The following is a 19,106-nucleotide window of genomic DNA, read 5'->3' on the forward strand; positions in this document are numbered from 1 at the left end:
GTTGCTAGCAACAGACACCCCCACCCCTTCCCCCCCAGCTCTGTGAGGAAAGAACTGTGTCCTGGCAGACCTTGTTTTTATAGTCCACTTTATCCCAGGTCAGTAAAATGCATCCAGCTATACACTAAAACACACAGTCCCTTCCCACTACAACAGAAGAAAAAAAGGTGCAGCAGTGATTTGTGTTTTATCACTGGGTTCTTAAACAGCAGCTGGAAGAAACACTGATATAAAAGCTGTATGAAATACTAAAGAACTCCTGTGTAAATACATGTCCAAAGAACAGCACCTTCACAAACATTCATGATTTCATTTTTTATGAAATACACAGTTATTTGAATTTAAATGTGACTGGAGGTTTCACAGTATCCATTTACTAAAAAAAGCTGGATCCATTACTGCAAGACACTATTCATACCTAATGGATTATTCATTAAAGAAAAATGGATTAAAATCAGAATAAAGTCAAAAACTGTGCAGACAGTTACACTAAAAAAAAAAGCAAAAGAATCCACACATCCTGTATCTGTGATCATCATCACCTGATGTCAGACTGCTTAATATGACACAGATTACAGAGTATCTGCTAAGGAAAAAAGGTCTGAACTGCCAAATCAATTTTTTGATCAGGACAGGACTAGAAGCCAGAGATACAGAGCAGGCTCCACCCAGTGCTGGGTACCAGGTCTTGTTCTGTACTAAAACTTTACTTGAGTCAAGAAAACACCTTAACCCACTGAGCTTCATGCCTGCTACCAAACATGACTTTTAAGAATCAGTCAAGATGTGAAAAAAGTCAATGTCTTTGTAAAAAAGGTTTCGATACAGGAGTTGCTTCTGATTTTAGTAAACCAAAGCTGTTCTCCTGCCATTCAATTTGCCATCACTTTCTGATCAAGCACAAAATGTCCTTTTTAGTTCTGATCTGAAAAAGCTAAATCTAAAAGACAAAAAGATTTTCCTTTCCCAAAGATCTGATGATAACTATTTTTCCCTTCAGAATAATGCATCCCTACTAAAGAATGAAATACCTATTTTGGTACAAGTTCTTTGAGCCCAGAGCAACCTACTTAGCAAAAATTATTAATGATGCAACAACAAACCCAAACAAGGATTGTTAAAGAGTCATGTGATGTAATACTTAAATATGTTGATAAGCCTTAGACTTTTCATCAGCTCAACCATGAAAAAAGCACATAAACACTTTGGTTTTATGCTAATTGACAGACTGCATTATGGCCTCAGCGGATGAGGCAAGGTAAGAGGGGAGTGCTGGGGAGGGGAGTTCCCAGCTCATGCAGTTTAGCATCCTGCCTTTGATGCTACCTGTTTCATAGGCAGAATCTTTACAGCACAACTCTATTTTAATAGCATTTCAAAACTAAGTTCATATTTTAATTGGATACCTTTTTCCAAGTCAAAACCACATTATGAACACTTGACTCATGGTTTCTACTGCAGTCATTTTTCAAAAGGAAATTCAAAAGTGCCTCTGAACACTTTGCCCCCCTCTCTCATTTTCTGCATCTGCTTTCTACAGCCAGCTCTCCAAATAAGTAGTAGAGCTTCACCAAGCTCTTGTTGATTTACATCTTCCTCACTTTATCAGCTTTGGGAAATGGGACAATTTTTATCAGCATTTCCCATCTTCTCTTTTTCTGTTCTCTCTTGAGGTTCTGTGACCCACACCAGCACAACGTGTTAAAAGGTGCTTTTCTTACAGAGAGGGTGTAACAGGTACTACTGATCCACTGCCCAACAGGGAAAGGTGCCTACACAACTCTCTGACCTCTGCTCTGGATATGCACAGAAAAGGATCAGGAGATCCAAGGGATCCGAGCAGGCTCAGAAGCAGCTGCCTGTGTACAACCATCACATCCTCACAGCCTGCAGCAGCTCTGATTTTATAGAGATTATTCTCTGTAACTGTGGCCATCTTACAGCACTTCTGAGCTCCCAAGCAACCTAAAGCAGAGGAGTGTTCTGAAAGAAACCAAGTCCTAACTGAAATAGTCAGGACCTTTTTCAGCCCTGGAGGTACTGAAGAAAATGAGAAGAAAACTTTAGCTATCCCAGCGTTGTTAGCACACTGTTGATTTTATTCCTGACAAGAACCAGGTGAGAAAATACTTCATTACACAAAAAGAAACTACAAGTGAGTATTGTGCAGGAGGCAGTTTGTCTGTTAGCAGGAGAAGCTGAGATTATTTTACAGAAAGTGCAGCATACTCTTTCTACAAATTATCATTTATCACTCAGAAAAACCCTTCCCTGTGGCACCAGGGAAAAGGGTCAGCATGATTTTGATGCAATTGCATTGTAAGAGAACAAAGGCATTTAGCTGTGTCTCATGGGCAATTCCCCTGAGTGATAACATCCCTGTTGGAGCTTATTGTGCAGCTGCAGTCCTGTAATTCCCAGACTCCCAAGTTCCCTTAACTTGGGACTCTCCTGCTGTCTTCTGTAGCTTAGAAAAATGTAAGGACATGGAAGACTGGGCATGTTTTCAACTCCATCTGGGCAGGAAGAAGGGGGACCCTGGCCTTTCTTCTCTGTGGGGCCCAACAAACAGCCATAACTTTTCTATTCAGTGTTTTGACCAGCTTTTCTATTTCAGGAATAGTTAAATCATGTTAGTGTATCATTTTAAACAAGAAATGCCAGCCAAATCATTTCTTTGCTTTATTAAACAAACAGGTGTATTCCGTAACCATGCAACAGTAAGATTTTGTCTAACAGGTAACACTTCTTTTCTTAACTTCGTGAAAAATTTACTGTTTTCTAGTTTAATTCAAGAAATACAGGCTGAGCCCCAGTCTCCAGGGAAACTGAGTTGCAGTGACACTGGATGGAAAACAATGCACCCAGGTTTTCCTCAAAAACCCCAAAGAAACATGTACCTGGGAAACAGTTTTTCTCACATAATCAGATAATATTGGGTTGTAATTCAGACTTGAGCTAGTTTAAATTCCAGGGGTGTCTGACTCCAATTTCTGTAATTACACTCACTTCTATGGCTTGATTCCAAAACCCCTGAATTCAGAAGAAGCTGTTTTCCAACTTTAGTTCCAAATGTACAAACCCCATTTTTGAGGCAGGTTTGCTGTGTCCAAAATGTGACTGACCTCACCTCAGCTGGAAATCAAACTGCTCAACCCAGCACTATGGACAGAGTAAAAATACAAGAAAAAAATTACCAACATAAAAATAAACCAAAGAAAAGCAAGCAGATTTTCCAAATTAGAAGGAGAATGCCTGGAATAATCAGCATAGGCAATCAGTACCATGCTTTATTTAGACTGAGCCTTCAATTAAATAAATGCTTTTCTCAGCAAAAGCAAATGAGACTGTAAAAGAAGGAGAAGGCTAAATTAGTGCAATATGAATGACATAATAAATATGTAATGGGTACAGTACAGACCTTGCCTCTCTTTCCATGCTCTCTGTAGAGAATTTGGGGGAAAAAAGTGGTTCTGACTGAACTACGAAATTTATCACATGGTTCAGATTATCACCTTTTAAGTGCTGATTAATGAACTATTTTTTACAGTAACTGCAGACATGAATCACTGTTCACTGCATTTCATGTACTGGTTGATGGCTCTCCATCCAGACAGCAGGTGAAGTTCACAGCAAACAAAAGGCAGCATTTCTTCAGAGAGCTGTGAAACATGAAATTCCCTCCTGCAGACCATTGTGAAAGCTGGAAGTTTTCACAAATCAACTGAACAAATCCAGAGAGGAATCACTAAATTGCATTATGTTGGTAACATTAATATGACACAGTAAGTCCTTGAAAGAAAAAGTCTTGGAGGTGGGAAGAGGCCTGGGAAAAAAATACCATTATGCACTTTTCTATCCTGTGCCCTTCACAAGAGTTTGGGGAGTAGGAGCAGCAGGAGACTGGGCTATTGAGACCCTCATTCTGCTCCCATTACTCTGCTTTACAGTTAGCTGTTCAAGTTTAATGGTAAAATTAGATTTTAAATAGAGTTATGTCTATCCAAAAATCCATGGGTTACCACACAAATTTGTTTCTCAGCAAAGGATTGAAGGATTGAAGAAAGAGAACAGACTAGAAAAAGCTGATCCTGGATACATTTGTCCCCAAAAGTGCAGGAGCTAAGGAGAGCACCAGTACAGCCAAAGCAGAAGCAGTTCTGCAAAGACATTAAATTGTGTTGGAGGATCGGAATGCTATCAACACTCTTGTACCCTGTCATAGTTTTCAAAGAGAGGAGAACCAAGTAAGTATCCAGGCACAGGGAGATGCTACTCTGAGATGTGTGTGTACACCCCCACACAGGTTACAGTACACAGGTATTTTGTAAAAGGCAGTGTTTCTGGCAAATACAACCATTTAAGTCATATGGATAAATTGATCTGAACATTTTCCCTGGAGTTTCAGGCACAAACTGGCTTTTCTTCCTTCCTTTCACTTGCAGAGTACAGCTGCTGTCTGAAGTGCTGAACAATGTGGCTGGTTCAAGAGTAATACCTGTTTTCTCAACAATTTTGCACTCCAAAATGATGTTCTTTCAGCTTCCCTACAAGAGCCACATTAACCATAGGCATTTTTTGCTGCACCTTTTTTTCTCCCCCGGGCACGTGGTGTATCTCATCTTTTCAAGACTCCAGTGCTATACAAGGAATAATAATATTTAGAAGTCTTTGAAAACAAAATCTCTTCAGTGGAATAGAATTGATTTTATCTCACTGCAATTTCAGAGTGCTCCCATTGCCTCATCTGCCAAGCAGGTGTTACAGCAGCAAAGAAAGATGTGAAAGCATCAGTCACAGCACAGTTAACTGCTCAGTGCTCAGGCAGCTCTCAGAATCTGCTAAAAAAAAAAACAACAATAATTTCCCAACAGAGCACCAGAAGATGGAAACAGTCCCACTGGTAAGTATTGGGATCAACATCCTCTCTTTCATAAGCTCTTTGGTCAGCCCTCAGTAGCACACAGAATTATTTTGTGGAGCCCTTTGGAAGCTCTCTGTTGCCCCTTCTCAGAAGGGCTGTATGAATAAAAGAGAACTGAGTAATTAGAATTTACACTGCACAGCTCTATAAGCATCTCAATAGAAATATCCCATGCACTCTTGTTTGCAAACATTATCCTGCAAACGTGCAGGAAACCTCTCTCTTAAATTTGCTTTGTAGCCTAAAGAATCGAGAGTTTGGTGTGGCTGGTGGTCAGTTGGTCAGTGTAAGTAGGAGACCAAATATTATTTTGAAAAGTATATTGATGTTGAAAGCTTCTTTCTATAAGACAATACTAAATAGAGCTACAGAGAAAAGGATTTTGGTGTCACTTGTTTTTCCTATATAATCAGAGGAAAAACAGCCAGAGGGTGATTCCAGAGCACTGGTCTAAATAAGCCTTTCAAGGTCCTGTCTCTAGAAGATGACTCTGTTCTTCAAGTTCATTTTTGTGAATGCCTCTTGTGAATGCCCACTGTTTTCCATTTGAAAGTGATGCTTTCTCACAGAGCTGGCACAAACCCCAAATAGTCCTGGGTTGCTGTGTGCTCTAAGGATCAAGAAGAAGCTTTAGCCCAGTGGATAAAACTGATTTAAAATTTTTTTCCGAGAAAAAATATCACTTAATGTCCTTACAGACTATATGTATTTTGTACTTGCTGCTGAATTTCTGAAAAAACAATTTAAAAAATCTATGTTTGTGTATGTCCATGCAAGATTTCCATTACTATACCTGGGAAACGGTTCTTACATAGAATATATCAAATGTGGTCACTCCACCTGGGCCATAAGTGCATAACTGCAATCTTGAAAGAGGTTGATCTAAATCACTGAAGTTGAGAGTATTCAAATTATCATAAATACTGACACATAAGCAATGGGATTACTCACTCAATGTATGGGCTTTGCCAAAATTGAGGTCTCAATGGCAAGAAGATGAAAATATTACTTCCCTGTCAACTCTGATTACACAACAAAGAAAATAATGAAACATAGCATATGTTGTCTGGTAAATTTTAGAAACAACAGCTTTCAACACTCCATGCTTTAATTCTGTGCTCAAATATATCTCAGCTGTGGATGTTCTGAGAGCTTCTTCTTCTTTTAACACTGCTCTCCTGTCACAACATTTCTAAGAGGAGAATGTAGATATATCACACACTTTTAATGAGTAAAGGTGTTAGAAGTTACAGCACCTCCAGTCACAAATATAATGAAAAAATATACCATTTAATGAAGTTAGGTTGTTATTTTTGCCCCTGTGTGCACATTAAATACTTTTAACCACATCTGAAAAATTGCTTTGAAGACACTTGGATGAATTTAAAACTTTTTAATTAAAAAAACCTGAAGACTGTAGGGAATTTCCTTCTGTATGTTTCTATCTCTGGTCTAGTTATTTTCTTTAAGATGCATCTCAGCTACATAGACCACATATTCTTAATCTAACTCTGAAACAAGATCTCTTTTCAACCCTGTTGGTGAAAAACCATCTATTAATTTAGGTTTTATTCAACAGAGCTGCTAAACACGTTTAGACATTTGCTTATATGCTTTAGTTGATTTGTGCCATTAAGAAACATTTATTACTAGATTGTATTACCTAATATAAGTAATGCTCAGTGTGTCAGTGATGGTTCTAAGGACAAGACATCTTTAAAAGACTGTATATAGCTCACCAAAAATATACATACTTTTCAGGTCATAGAAAAAATATTTAATGTCCTAAGAAAATTTTACTGGAATGAGGTATGTAAGAAAAAGTAGGTCTTCTATTACATAAACTGCCTGATTTGAAAACTTAATTTGCTGCTTATGTTTATCAAAGACACATGACTTGCAGACCAGATTTTTTGGCTAGACCATTACTACTTTATTTTCCCTACAATGCTATGAGGAAACCTATTTATATCAGCACTGTAAAATCCTTAAAAGCTGAATATGCATTTCTTGCAGCAGAGTCGAGTGACTCCAGCAGATGTCACAGATGAGAACATCAGGTCAGCTCTTTCACAGCTCTTGCACACGGGATTTTTCTGTACTTAATGTTTGCATGTGGAAGAGACAGAGCTTTGACAACTTTGGCTTAACTTGCAGAAGTTATACCAATACACCTTCAGAGAGGTATCTCTGCTTAAATCCTTAACTCTGCTCTCAACTGAGTTGGTTTTCACTGTGACCAAAATCACATTTTCAAGGACAACAGTTCTCATTTAAAAAACCATGGTCTAGCAGGATTTCTTCCACATGCAGCTTACAAGTATGGTTTAACTTTGCACAGTAGTAATACATATTTACAAGTGCCAGATTTTCAATTATAAATATTTATCATAAGGACATGATTTTATCTTTAATTAGCCCAACTGTTAAGGACACTTCTAATGTGAGAAATGCAATTCAGTATTTCATACCAGATGTAGCCTCTACAGTTAGTCTTTTATCTCTGCTTGTAATGAGCAGATACTTACAACAAAACCATTATGTAACATGGGAGTGATTAGAAAATAATAACTACAGAAGATCTGGGCTTTGGAATGAAAATAAAAATTTTCTGAAGTTGCATACCTCAGTTTAAAGCACCTGTGACCATATGACCAATACGACCATACTTTAAGTATCTATTTCCTACACAATCCAGATGAATTTCTTTGTTCCCATAAAGACCTGAATGACTAGATTATCTTTCCTTTCCTGTACCTCTTTAACCTGCTGAGTTATGCCTCCATGTTTGACACTTCTAGAAAAAGTATAAACATGAGAACTGGGGTAATTCCAGGTTTGATCCTGGGTTATAAAGAACTGAAATATGATGCCCATCTTATGATGCCAAACACCCTAAACCAGGCATGTTACTGACATAATGACACAATAAACATGGTTACAAGCACTGAAACAGCAAGAGGCAGAAGGAAGGGAGGAAGGAAGGACTGGTGACAGGTTGGGGGAGAAGAATAGTGGTAGCCTGGTGGTCTCCTAAAAAGGCACACTGACTTTTTTGTTTTCCAGAATAAATAGTTATACCAAATTTCTAAATTTAAAAAAGCAAAGTATGTTGTGATTTCAATGGCAATATCCTGTGTTTTAATCCTCCACGAATGTATGAAATGAACTGGGGGAAAACCAGTTGTGTCTAATGATGTGCTAAACTTGATTGTTCTTTAGCAAAGCAGAGGTTCAGAAAACAAGTGGTGTCCTTGCATCTCTGTGCCTCTATGCCACCAAGCCAACAGCCTCTCTGCAACCCACTGAGACCTCAGTGGTCTCACAAAAGCTGCTCTTAAACAGAATAATAAAATGGAAACAGAACGCACCTGTTACTAAGGTAACTCTGAGCCAACTTTTGATCCAGCTCATTTTTCTCAGCAGTCTGAGTTACTGAGCTGCTTGTTCTCTGTATTCATTTCATTAGCAAAATGTTTGATTATTGGCTTGCAAATGTTACCTACTGAGTCAATGTTTAGTAAGGAGCATGCCAAAGATCAGCGTTTAAACACACCCATTAAGGACCAAACAAATTATTAGAGATGGGAATGAGGGGCACAAGGAGAAATGATGGAGGGAACAGAAAGGTGGCACAGAAAGGAGTTTGGGAATTTCTTCCCTAGAGCTGTATTGCTCATTCCCATTCCATACCACCATTTGAAGCCTTCCCAACTTTTGGTTAAGCCTCTGGACACCCTTCTAAGAAACACCACAATATAACAACGTTACAGTGAAAATGTTTCTTTCACCTCTTGATGAATTATGCTCCCAGTAGTGAGTGTTGTCAAATGTTAGTAAACCAAATGGATGACAGAAAATCCTAGCAAAGAACTGCTTTGGTTCCCACATTCATGCCAGTTTCCTGGGATACACCCATGAACTAGGATGTGCTGCAGTCCATGGTACACAGGCAGTCACAGCTGCCCAGCTCTCCAGGAGCAACACTTCCCACTATATTAACACTAACACAAAAATGAAAAGATATGAGGTGTTCTCAGCATGTCTCCTTATGAGAAAAAAGTCCCACTTGTAAATCTTGAATCTGCAAACATATCAGTGCCCTGGAGAGCCCTCAGATAGCTGTGAATTTTGGCCCCACTGATGGGAAACAGTAGGAGACTGAGAGCTTGGAAATTAGGCTGAGTTGGATGAGGCCAGGCTTAGCAATTAGATAGTAAATTGGGAACAAGATCATAAAAAATTTGCATTGTTCAGCAATCCAAATAATGTGCTCTCTTATAGATACAGAGAAAATGACATTCTGATGCAGTGATGGCAGGATGGCAGGAAATTTTGAGGGACTGGCACACTCCAGGAACATGAAGGCAATTACCAGAAAACAATGGGAACAGCATGGAGGAGTAGCTGTGTACTGTGTCTGTCTCCATGGCACTCAAGTGGCATCACACAAAGCTGAGGGATTTGGTACAATTACTCATTTAGCACATGCTCCACCTGCCCTTCATCCCAGACATGGCCCCTATTAGAAAGGGATGTGCAAAGGATTGATTTTAGCAGAGCAAGACTTGTTTTAACACTGAATAAATCTGGGGTGCCTTACACTCTTGGTTTAAAATTGGCTCAGTGTGGGAGAAAGCAACCTCCAAGGTAATTCTGAATTCTGTTTCCATGTTTTATGTAAAACATAAATTCTGTATTTTTCTCCTATGGCAATACCTGATCTTCCCCTCTGTAGGCAGGAAAAACTCAGGTTGTCTTGTATCTGTCAGTACTTGAAAAATGGAAACCTTGCTATTTATGCTAAGGAACTTTTCATGTTTAGCTTTTTACTTTTCACTCAAAGTTTTAAATTTTGTCCAATACTTTTTACAGGAAAGTAGATTCAGTTGATAATTTTGATCTGTGGGAAACAATGAGGCTTATAAGCTGTATTCAAAAATTCCTTGAAAACAGTACCATTTAAGTTAAATGTATTTTGTCTGGCAGCAGAGCCATTAACAATCTGAAACAAAAATTCAAGAGTAGGAAAGTCTGAGAAAATACCTGCTTTATGAAACTTTTCCATTATCTCCTGACGAACTGATTTCTCCAAGTTGAAGTAATCATCATCTTCATCAGGTTGGCTCAGAAACAAAGGGATGTGCTGAAACACAATTATGTGCTTGCATTTCTGCTTTGCAGCAACAGCCAGCTGCTCATCGAGCCAGGCATCCTGGGCTTGCCTTAACTCAGGGCACTTGGAGGAATCAAAGTATAGCTGAGAATTCAACACAAGAAAGAAAACACCTCCAACCCAAAAGCTGAAGTAGTCATCTCCCCAGTTCTGGCAATAATCATCTATGGTTTCTCTGGATGGAGTATTGCCAATATCGTGATTCCCACTGACAAATACCAGTGGTATGTCCTGGTCAGTGTTTTTCAGAACATTCTTTAAATCTTGCTCTTGGTTTTTTTTCCATCGGGTTCCTAAAGAAAAAAAATACAAAATATTTGAATGTTTATGTTTATTTCTCACCATCATTGTTAGGTTTTGTTTATGGAACTGTGCATAGTAAGAAAATATTGTGTATTAGATGTGACCATGATGAAAACATCTCCACTTTATGCCTGTGCATCCACCCAGCCCAGCCCCTCCCTCCCAAGGCTGCAGCCATTTCCAGGAGCTGCCCTGAAGGCAGGCTCTGGACAGCACCCAGCAGAGAGCACAGCAGAAGGTGATGCCATGGCCACTGCTTTGCACCAGGAGCTGCAGCTGGTTCTTTTCATCTGCAGACTCATGATGTGGTGAAAAAATGCAGCAGCCCTGGATGGTGCAACAGCACAAGGGTAAAAACCAGGCCAACTTCTGGCTTATATTTTATGGCTGTGCAACAAAATTAAGGGTTGTTGGTTGGTTTTTTTTTTCTTTTTTCATTACAAGAACTATTTTAACGGCAAAAATTTAATCAGTGTCTTGTGATGACTTATTTATATTATGAGTCTCTATTAATAATAACAATGACATTAAAATAAAAAAAAAGTTGTGTACTTTGCTAGTTTTCTCTGCAATTTATTTATATTAATATGCATATCCATATAGGCACTCTTCTGGATGTCAGGAATTTGTCCCAGCCTATGAAGATTTATTGTATGGACAGACTGATTTACAATCACTGAAGGAATTTAGAAAGAAGTTTTAAAAGGATAGTAATTTTCTTCTAATGATTACAGAGATTTTCCTATGTTTTCTAAAGACTAATCTTTAATTACAGGCCATTGATATGATTATTATTAATTAATTAAATGAACATTTATAAATTGGTTTTGTCCTGCAATATGTAACACACATCTAGTATGGGCCCATTTCAGGAATAATAATTCCATTTTTTAACCAAAAACTGCAACAGAATTTTTACAAGAACTCTGAATTCAGGTTTCTAACATACACTTGCACACAGGTCTGTGCCAATCAATCATCAGGTACTTTTAATTGTGTTTTACTTTCCTAACTACACACAAACCTTATACACAGAAATGCATAAATGGGTTCCTGTATTACAACTCCTGTATTTTATGAGATAAAAGGGTTTTTACAATTTCTTCAAACTACTCATGATGAATATGTTGACAAACACTGACCCTTATTAACAAATATTTTGTTTTACATACCTTACAGTTACAGGCTTTAGTACCACCTTATTGCTATTACCAGAATTCTACAGCCTTATAAAAATACTGAGAAAAAACCCCCCATATTAGGTCTAAATTGTGGCTAAATGTAAGGACATTGATATGAGGTGCATTAAGTCAAAATCCACAACTCTCTTGGGTTTCACTGCTGCAGAGGGTAAAGAGTTATTGTAGGAAAATCTTTGAGTAACTTGACAAATACTGAGCATAGGATACCCAGGGGAGTCTAGAAAGTAGTGGAGAGCAGATCACTTTTTGGGGTATATTAATGGTAATTTAGGCTGTTCTTGTTAATCCCAGAAAAATACAGGGCAAATAACAACTATATTACTTGGAGATGCTGAATTCTTAAAAATAAAACCAAAAATTCAAATAAACCTGGCACACTGCTGTCCACGGGGTAAGGAACCTGGCTGAGAGTGCTGCTTTTACTGCCACTTCCCATTTTCCTATGGAAAGAGTTGGAAATTCCAAGCTCTAAATATGAAAATATATGGGGGAAGGAGGGCGGGGAAATGCAAAGGGGGAAGGCTCTGTTCAGATCCATGTAAACACATTATACCATGTTAAACTCCATGCTATCACTTTGGGAAATTTAGCTAACAGTTGCAGAGTATAAAGACATTTATGCAAAAGTTACAGAAATAATTTGCAGAATTATGTATACCTCTTCCCAGTGGTGAAATTCAAACTCTAGAGACTAACACTTAGATTAGATTTGCCAACAGCAGGGCACTGATTCCCTCATTTAATGAAATATTATTTCTATAGCAACAGAGAAACATATTCAGTGTTTATTGCAGAAAACAGATTGCTCAAAATGGAAAACAAGGTCTCTGCCCAAGAGCCTAGGAAATCCTACTAAGGAGAGATTGGTTTAGAACAACTGCATCTTGGCTTGACCTGCTTGGCAGAAGGTCAAAACAACTTCAAAAGAAGAGAATCCCACAGAGATAAAAGTGGGAAAAAGTGGAGGAATGTCTCAGGAGCCCTTGGTGCAGTGCTGGAGAGGAAGGGCTCAGCTGTCCCAGCGGCCCCGAGCTGCACCACCACAACACAAAATGTGTCCCACTGGAGCCCTCCTGAGGCACCTCCCCAGTTTACATCTGAGGTAAGGAACAGGTAAAGAAGAGAATGACAGTGGTAAAGAAGAAAGCCACCGGAAAATTAAAGTGGTCTCTGCCACAGCATAAAAAAATATCCTTTTAATCTCTCTCAGGCACAGATTTATAATATCTAATTATTCAAATTTTTATGAAGAACATTTCTGTTTGATGGACATGTATTTTTTTGGCTTAGAGGGAGCTTTGTTGTAGGTGAATAGGAAAATAATATAGTGCCAAAAGGCAATACAAAAAAAATTATTTGTGAAGTGCCAGGGTAGATGCAACTGAAATAAATTTCTGTGATGTTTATCCTGGCATCATCTGCAGTGACATTTTTAAATTCTGGGCCACAATTTTCTGTCTTTATGCTAGGTTGTGTGAATAAAGTTTTGCCCTGAGATAAAATATTTCACAAATTAATAGCCCATAAAGGGCAGCTTGGCTTTTATGAAAAACACGAAAGTGAGAACTGTTGCTGGTGCAGTTGTGTGCAATTTTCCACAGCTTCCCAGCCTATCATTTTTGAAAGCTGAGTGATGTAAACAGGAGCATGAAGGTGCAATGTCACCATGCCTTTTGTTTTCTGCTGTGTATCCCTGTTTGCCTCAACAGCTCCAGTGTTCTGTCCTGCTTAAAGGAACCAAGACAAGCAGCCTTCTTCACACACTGAAAGAGCACATTTCAACACAGTACTTCTACAGCACTTTTGCTGGAGCTGTCTTCAGTCAGCAGAATTACAGATTATTCTGCCAAATAAATAATCCTTTAGGTACTAATCCTTAGTTACAATTTCTTTGGTATTCCACAGAAGGGTGCACCAGTGTAAGATCGGGTTGGGTTTAGTTTTTGTAAGGTACCAGCTATTACAAACAACTTAGAGCACTGTTTCCCCCCAAGCTGTATCTGCAATGCTGATGGCAATTTTTGTGTAACACAACCCTTCCTGTACAGTAACCCCCAACAACACTGTAACTTTTTCTCCAGAAGAATTCCAAATGAAACATTATCAATTAATTCACAATAGCACCAGTTTTTCTACTGATATGAATCAGGAGGGGGAAGGGGGGGATTATGATGCCACTATGAGGTGGTACCCCCAGGCATTCCTGGCTTGGTGTTGGGTGAAGTCCAAGTACTCCCCCCAAGGCAAGAGAAGCCTTTAGCTCAGACATCTTCAAAGAATTTAACAATATGCAAAAATGTGGCACAATCATTTCCTGGATTTCTCATTACTCAGTTTCAGTATTTTAATGTATCTTAAGTGTCCCAAACTTAGAAGAGCTGCAATCACATTGTTTTTTAATGGAAAGCACAAATTTTCAGTTTGAAGAAGAAAAAAAAGAAAAATCAAGTTTTATGCCAGCAACACTCTTGAAAGGCCCTGATGTGACAACTGCAATCTGTTCAACATTTAACCCAAGAGACTGCATCCACTGCAGACAAAAATACTATAGAAAACATCAAATAGAAATAGTACCTACATTTGATAAAAGCAAAATAGAAAATGTCAAAACACCAGCTATGAAAATAAGATTTAGAAAAACACTGGGTCCATTGCTTCTGTAATTTATGATGATACCAGAAGTACTGTGACATCAAAAGACAACTAATTATTGATGACAGCAATCACATGATTGTTAAAAAATAACAACAGATAGATTTGTGTATTTTCCTGGGCCTTACAGTGCATCACAATTGCTTCAATCAAAGAGCCTAACTATTTTGAGTCTTGAGACATTTGTCCTGTTTTGTGTTTTCATGACTGTCTGCAGTTGCCCTACTCCTCCATTTAAAGGACCTCCCCTAGCACTGTTCCCTAAATTTCTAGGGACAAGGGGGTCCAAGGCTATACTCAAACATGCTCTGGAGGAAATGTAACTGTTACCTCCATCTCTGTGGGAAAGCAGCCCCCTCCTGTCAGACTAGGACTGCCTTTCATCTCTGCTCTTGCCTTGGATACCTACCTGGCTGTTGGCTCCAGACTAAGAGGGCTACAAGGAAGATCCTACATCGTCCCTGTCTGCTGACCCCTCCCCAGGGACAGCCCCACTGGGGCCACTGTCACTTGGAAGACATCACAGGTCCAAACCCAATGGAATCATCAACACCACACCGTAGCTGCCAGGCTCCTCCTGCAGCTACATCTGACTGCTTTGCATTAACATAAAACTCTGAGCTCCAATCTTGCCATTTTTCAAAGCACAACCCACAGCATCTCTTCAGAGCACTGATGCAGATGGAGCTTCCCCACCCCAGAGCTCTGACACTGTTCCTCACTGTGCTGCCTTCTCTCCTGCCCTTCCCCATCCCATCAATCAGGCGACTCCTCCTGACTGCCAGGGCCAGACTCCTCCCTCTGCTCATCTCTACAACTGATCATCCCATAAAAGTGATTCTCTTGGCCGTGAGTGGAATGAAACACTCTGGTCCCCACGTTCTCTTTTGTCCTGGGAGGCTACAAAAATGTGATAATGGACAGGGCACTGCATAGAAAGGAAACCTCTCTGGCACCCAGTTCAGTCTTACTAGTGCTCTTCATTGTTTCTTGCTTTAAACTTAAAAAACTTCCCCTCTGGTGTCTGCTGTAATGAACTAATGCAACTGTGCATTCCAAACTATTATGTGCAGGAATAAGCAGATCCATTTTAATAATCCCATTTATGGTCATGTTCTGAAATAGGTTTTTTTGCTTTAGTCTGTGCTGTAGTAGCTAAAATGTCTCCTCTTTCTTCTTTAGACATATATATTTCTAATCTTCAAACAGCCTGAAGACAATTTTATGATGAACAAAAAATTATACAGTTAAAAATAATGTAAATATTACTATATTCACTCCTGAACAAACTGATTGACTACTCAGTATAACTTACAAAGAACCTCATTTCATTAGCTCCAGTGAAAAGCAGAATCTGTAATAATCATTTGTCTACAGCTGTGACTTTTTCAGTACATTTGAAATCTGTTTTGAGGTTCAAAAATGATCACACAAACATTTTCCTACATGAAAATATAAATTTATTTTATTATATAACTTTGAGCATTAAAACAAGAAGAAATTTTAACTCTAGTTTAAGCTAATAATGAACAATTATTACATTAAAGCAATTACAAAATTCCCAACTGAACAAGGAAGCCTATTATGGGATCAACTGCTCCTGGTTTCAGTGCATGACATTAACTATAATGGCTGCAAACGCTGACATTTTTCTGAGTGCCAGCCACACAGGTGCCCACAGAACAACCTAATTCATGGCATTTACTGCTCCATGTTCTGCTGTGAAAATAAGTATTATCCTTCACTTAAGCTCAACTCTGCTCTTATCCTTGCTCACCTCCCAGCAACACAGAGCTGTCACAGCAAGCACAGGCCACCACTGCCTTTGGGTCTGTGCTTCTGATGAAATCATCACAAACAGAAAAAAAACCCTTTATGCTACAGTACCAAAACCTAACTTAATATAAAAAACCTCATAAAAAGATCCAGTACTTGTACTAGATTTTTAGTACTGTCTCTAGTACTTGTATCATAAATGTAAGATCTGAGAAAATTGTGTAGCTAATTACATCTCCAAGATTTTAATATTCAGAGATATCAATCTGCTTATCAGATTTCTAAATTCAACTGTAGACTAGACTAGAGAACATGGTCTAAAATACAAATAAATGTCTACTTCCTGACGATTAAACATTTGCTTCTGACAGCCCAGTGGTTTCTCTGCAATATAAGCCTGTTGGACTTGTGTGGAGATCTCTGATGCTTCCCTACTCTGGGCTGATTAGAGCAAATTTAATTTCACAGTAAGCTGTTTGAGGCTTTGAACGCTCCATTAGGTTTTACTAGAATCAGATAATTACTACAAAATGTTTATTTACGCAACCACAGTGGTATTTCTTTAAACAGTTATTATTAGATATTTAACAAATAATGTGCTGCTTACCCAAATTCTTAGCCATTATTAATTAACACTGGTGCAAGAATTTGGAGAACAAAAGAGCCAACTATCATTTTGGTTTGGATTCCATCCTACCAAGCAGATCAGAGTTAGGTTACAACAGCAGAAGAAACAGATTCAGTGAGTTTAGTTAGATTACACTACCTTGTGGTCAGGAAACTAGGTCACACCTAAGCAGTGCCCTATCGATCAGGCAGTGACACATTAATAGAAATGTTACCTTGCACACAAACAAGTACAACCTTTACCTATACCCTGATTCAGTATAAACATTTGAAAGCCTCTGCTTCTGCCTTGCACCTAAAAAGTCGATCTGTGTCCTTTCTACTTCATGCTCAATTACAATTCTCCACTGACAAAGATTCAGGAATTGGGATTTAGCTGACAATTTTGCTGAAACTGCAAGTGACACTGGAATACAGCTGCCTCCTCCCCAGCTGTGCCACGCTGCTGGGAGCTAAAAAAATACACAAACTTGCTTTTGTTAGTGAGCCAAGCAGACAGTTCAAATAGCAAAAAAGGTAAATATAGTAAAGGTGAAATGCTTACAGCCATTTTTAAAGGTGGAGCCTATTTTAAGACTATTTTTTGACCTCCTCATATGCTTATTATATGGACAAAACAAACATCAGCATGCATGCTCTTGCCTTCTAGATGAGAAGGGGATGTTTTTGAGAATTACTATATTTTTAGTTAAAAATTAAAACTTGACAAAATATCTCCTTATATACACGCCTCACTTAAGGGCTAGCAGTGCAGCCTAATTTTATCTGGCCAAATTTTAAAAATAAATTAATGATCCTTTGTTTTAGCAAAATTGGTTATTTAATGGTAGTTTAAAAGCAGTATTAAAAGCAGTTCACAGGTTTTTCCCTTTGTGGAATGTCTTACCAAATCACTGTATATAGCATTAAGAACTTGAATTGGACCTGACATTTCTCTGTAATTTATTCAGTTCACAAATGTAAAAATGGCAGCTTGTGCATTTGCATGCAGATTTCAGCAGTACAACTCCTCTCTCATGCTGTGTGCAAAACCCACCAGCAGCAGATCTCCAGCTCCCAACACCTCGTCCCTGCAGTGTGACCACGCCAGCCCTGTGTGACACAACAAGCACGAGTGCAGCACCTGCCTGGCCAAGGACAGCCCAGCTGCTGCAAAGCAGCTGCAAATGCACAGCTCTGCACAGCAAAGGCCTGGGCAATACTCCTAACAAGGAAGAACACACATGGTCAAATGACTGTGGACTTTATCAAGTGTGATAAAACTGGACATTTCTTCAGTGCTCCTTTTTTAGTGAATCCTGGACCAAAAGACAGACAGGTAAGACTTCCTGGGACCTACCAACTTCAGCTCTTACACAAACAAAGTATTCACTGACCTTTCCTGACCAGCCCAAAATGGTTTTTTAATTAAGAGAAATCAGAACATTCACAAATAGGTTTTAAACAATAATGCTTTGACTAGGAACATTTGCTATGGTATGTGCTTTCCCCAGTCTAGAAAATCAGGCAAATTAAAGAGGTTTTCTTAGAGTTACCCTGTAAGGTGTTTGCAATTATATACTGCAGTCTGTGTCTCAAGATTTATTGTCTATAAAAATTACATTTTTGGAGGGAGTCAAGTTAAGGCACTCCATATTTGACAGAAAGAGAGAGACAAATATTTTGGACCACGGCAGTTGCACATCCAATTTGGGCATGGGAAAGAAGCTCAAGCTAATGCAGTTGTGATTCTCCCAGGAGAGAGGATGCCTTCAAATGCTACAGTGATTATAAACAGAAATGAAGCCATACCACTGTCTGGCCACCAGAACCATCAGTTCTGATGTTCCTCAGCTCTGCAGCTTGTCTATTCTGAATGCAAATAACTTCACTCTCCTCTGTGGACGTGTCACAGCTCATAAGGGGGACTAATTGTATAAAAGGCAGTATGCCCATCTCATCTCATATTCTGATAATCAAATTGTCAAGCAGGAGTCAAATGGAGAAGTACTGATTTGAAAAACTGTCACTTACTTGCTGTCTAAATATGAACTCAGAATCCCAACATTTGGCACCTGGTTTTAAAATCTTGTTGCGCATCGTTGCCTGTTTTATTATACGAAGAAACACTGCATGGGAGAGAGGATAGGGTATATAATTTGGAGGAGACATGCAGCTTCACTTTTCACATAAAGAACATACTGTTGCCCAAAATTGTAATTAGCTGAACTGAGCTGATGTGCCTTATTGAGGCTTTATGGAGGAGTTAAGAGCGTTAGCGGAACGTGCGAATTCCTGGGGGAAAACGCAAACCGGTGATGCACACACAGAGCCCAGCCTGCAGGCAGGGGGAGCTGGCTGGCACCCGAGAATGTCCCAGAAGAGCTGGGGCCCCTGGAAGCAGCAGCAGGACAGCCACACATCCCAGCTGTAGGCATGGGTTCGATGCTTGAAGGACAGAAAGCAG

At 39.0% G+C, this 19,106-nt stretch overlaps 1 protein-coding gene across 1 annotated transcript in view; it reads right to left on the bottom strand.

The window, feature by feature from the left end:
- CPPED1 (calcineurin like phosphoesterase domain containing 1) overlaps positions 1-19,106 on the bottom strand; it is a 39,369-nt gene that overhangs the window by 4,413 nt on the left and 15,850 nt on the right. The window contains exon 3 of the mRNA XM_030958220.1: positions 9,971-10,393. Within this exon, the coding sequence (XP_030814080.1) occupies positions 9,971-10,393 (423 nt within the window). The remainder of the gene's footprint in view (positions 1-9,970; positions 10,394-19,106) is intronic.

This window comes from Camarhynchus parvulus, chromosome 14 (genome assembly GCF_901933205.1).
Source record: "Camarhynchus parvulus chromosome 14, STF_HiC, whole genome shotgun sequence".
NCBI classification, from domain to species: domain Eukaryota; kingdom Metazoa; phylum Chordata; class Aves; order Passeriformes; family Thraupidae; genus Camarhynchus; species Camarhynchus parvulus.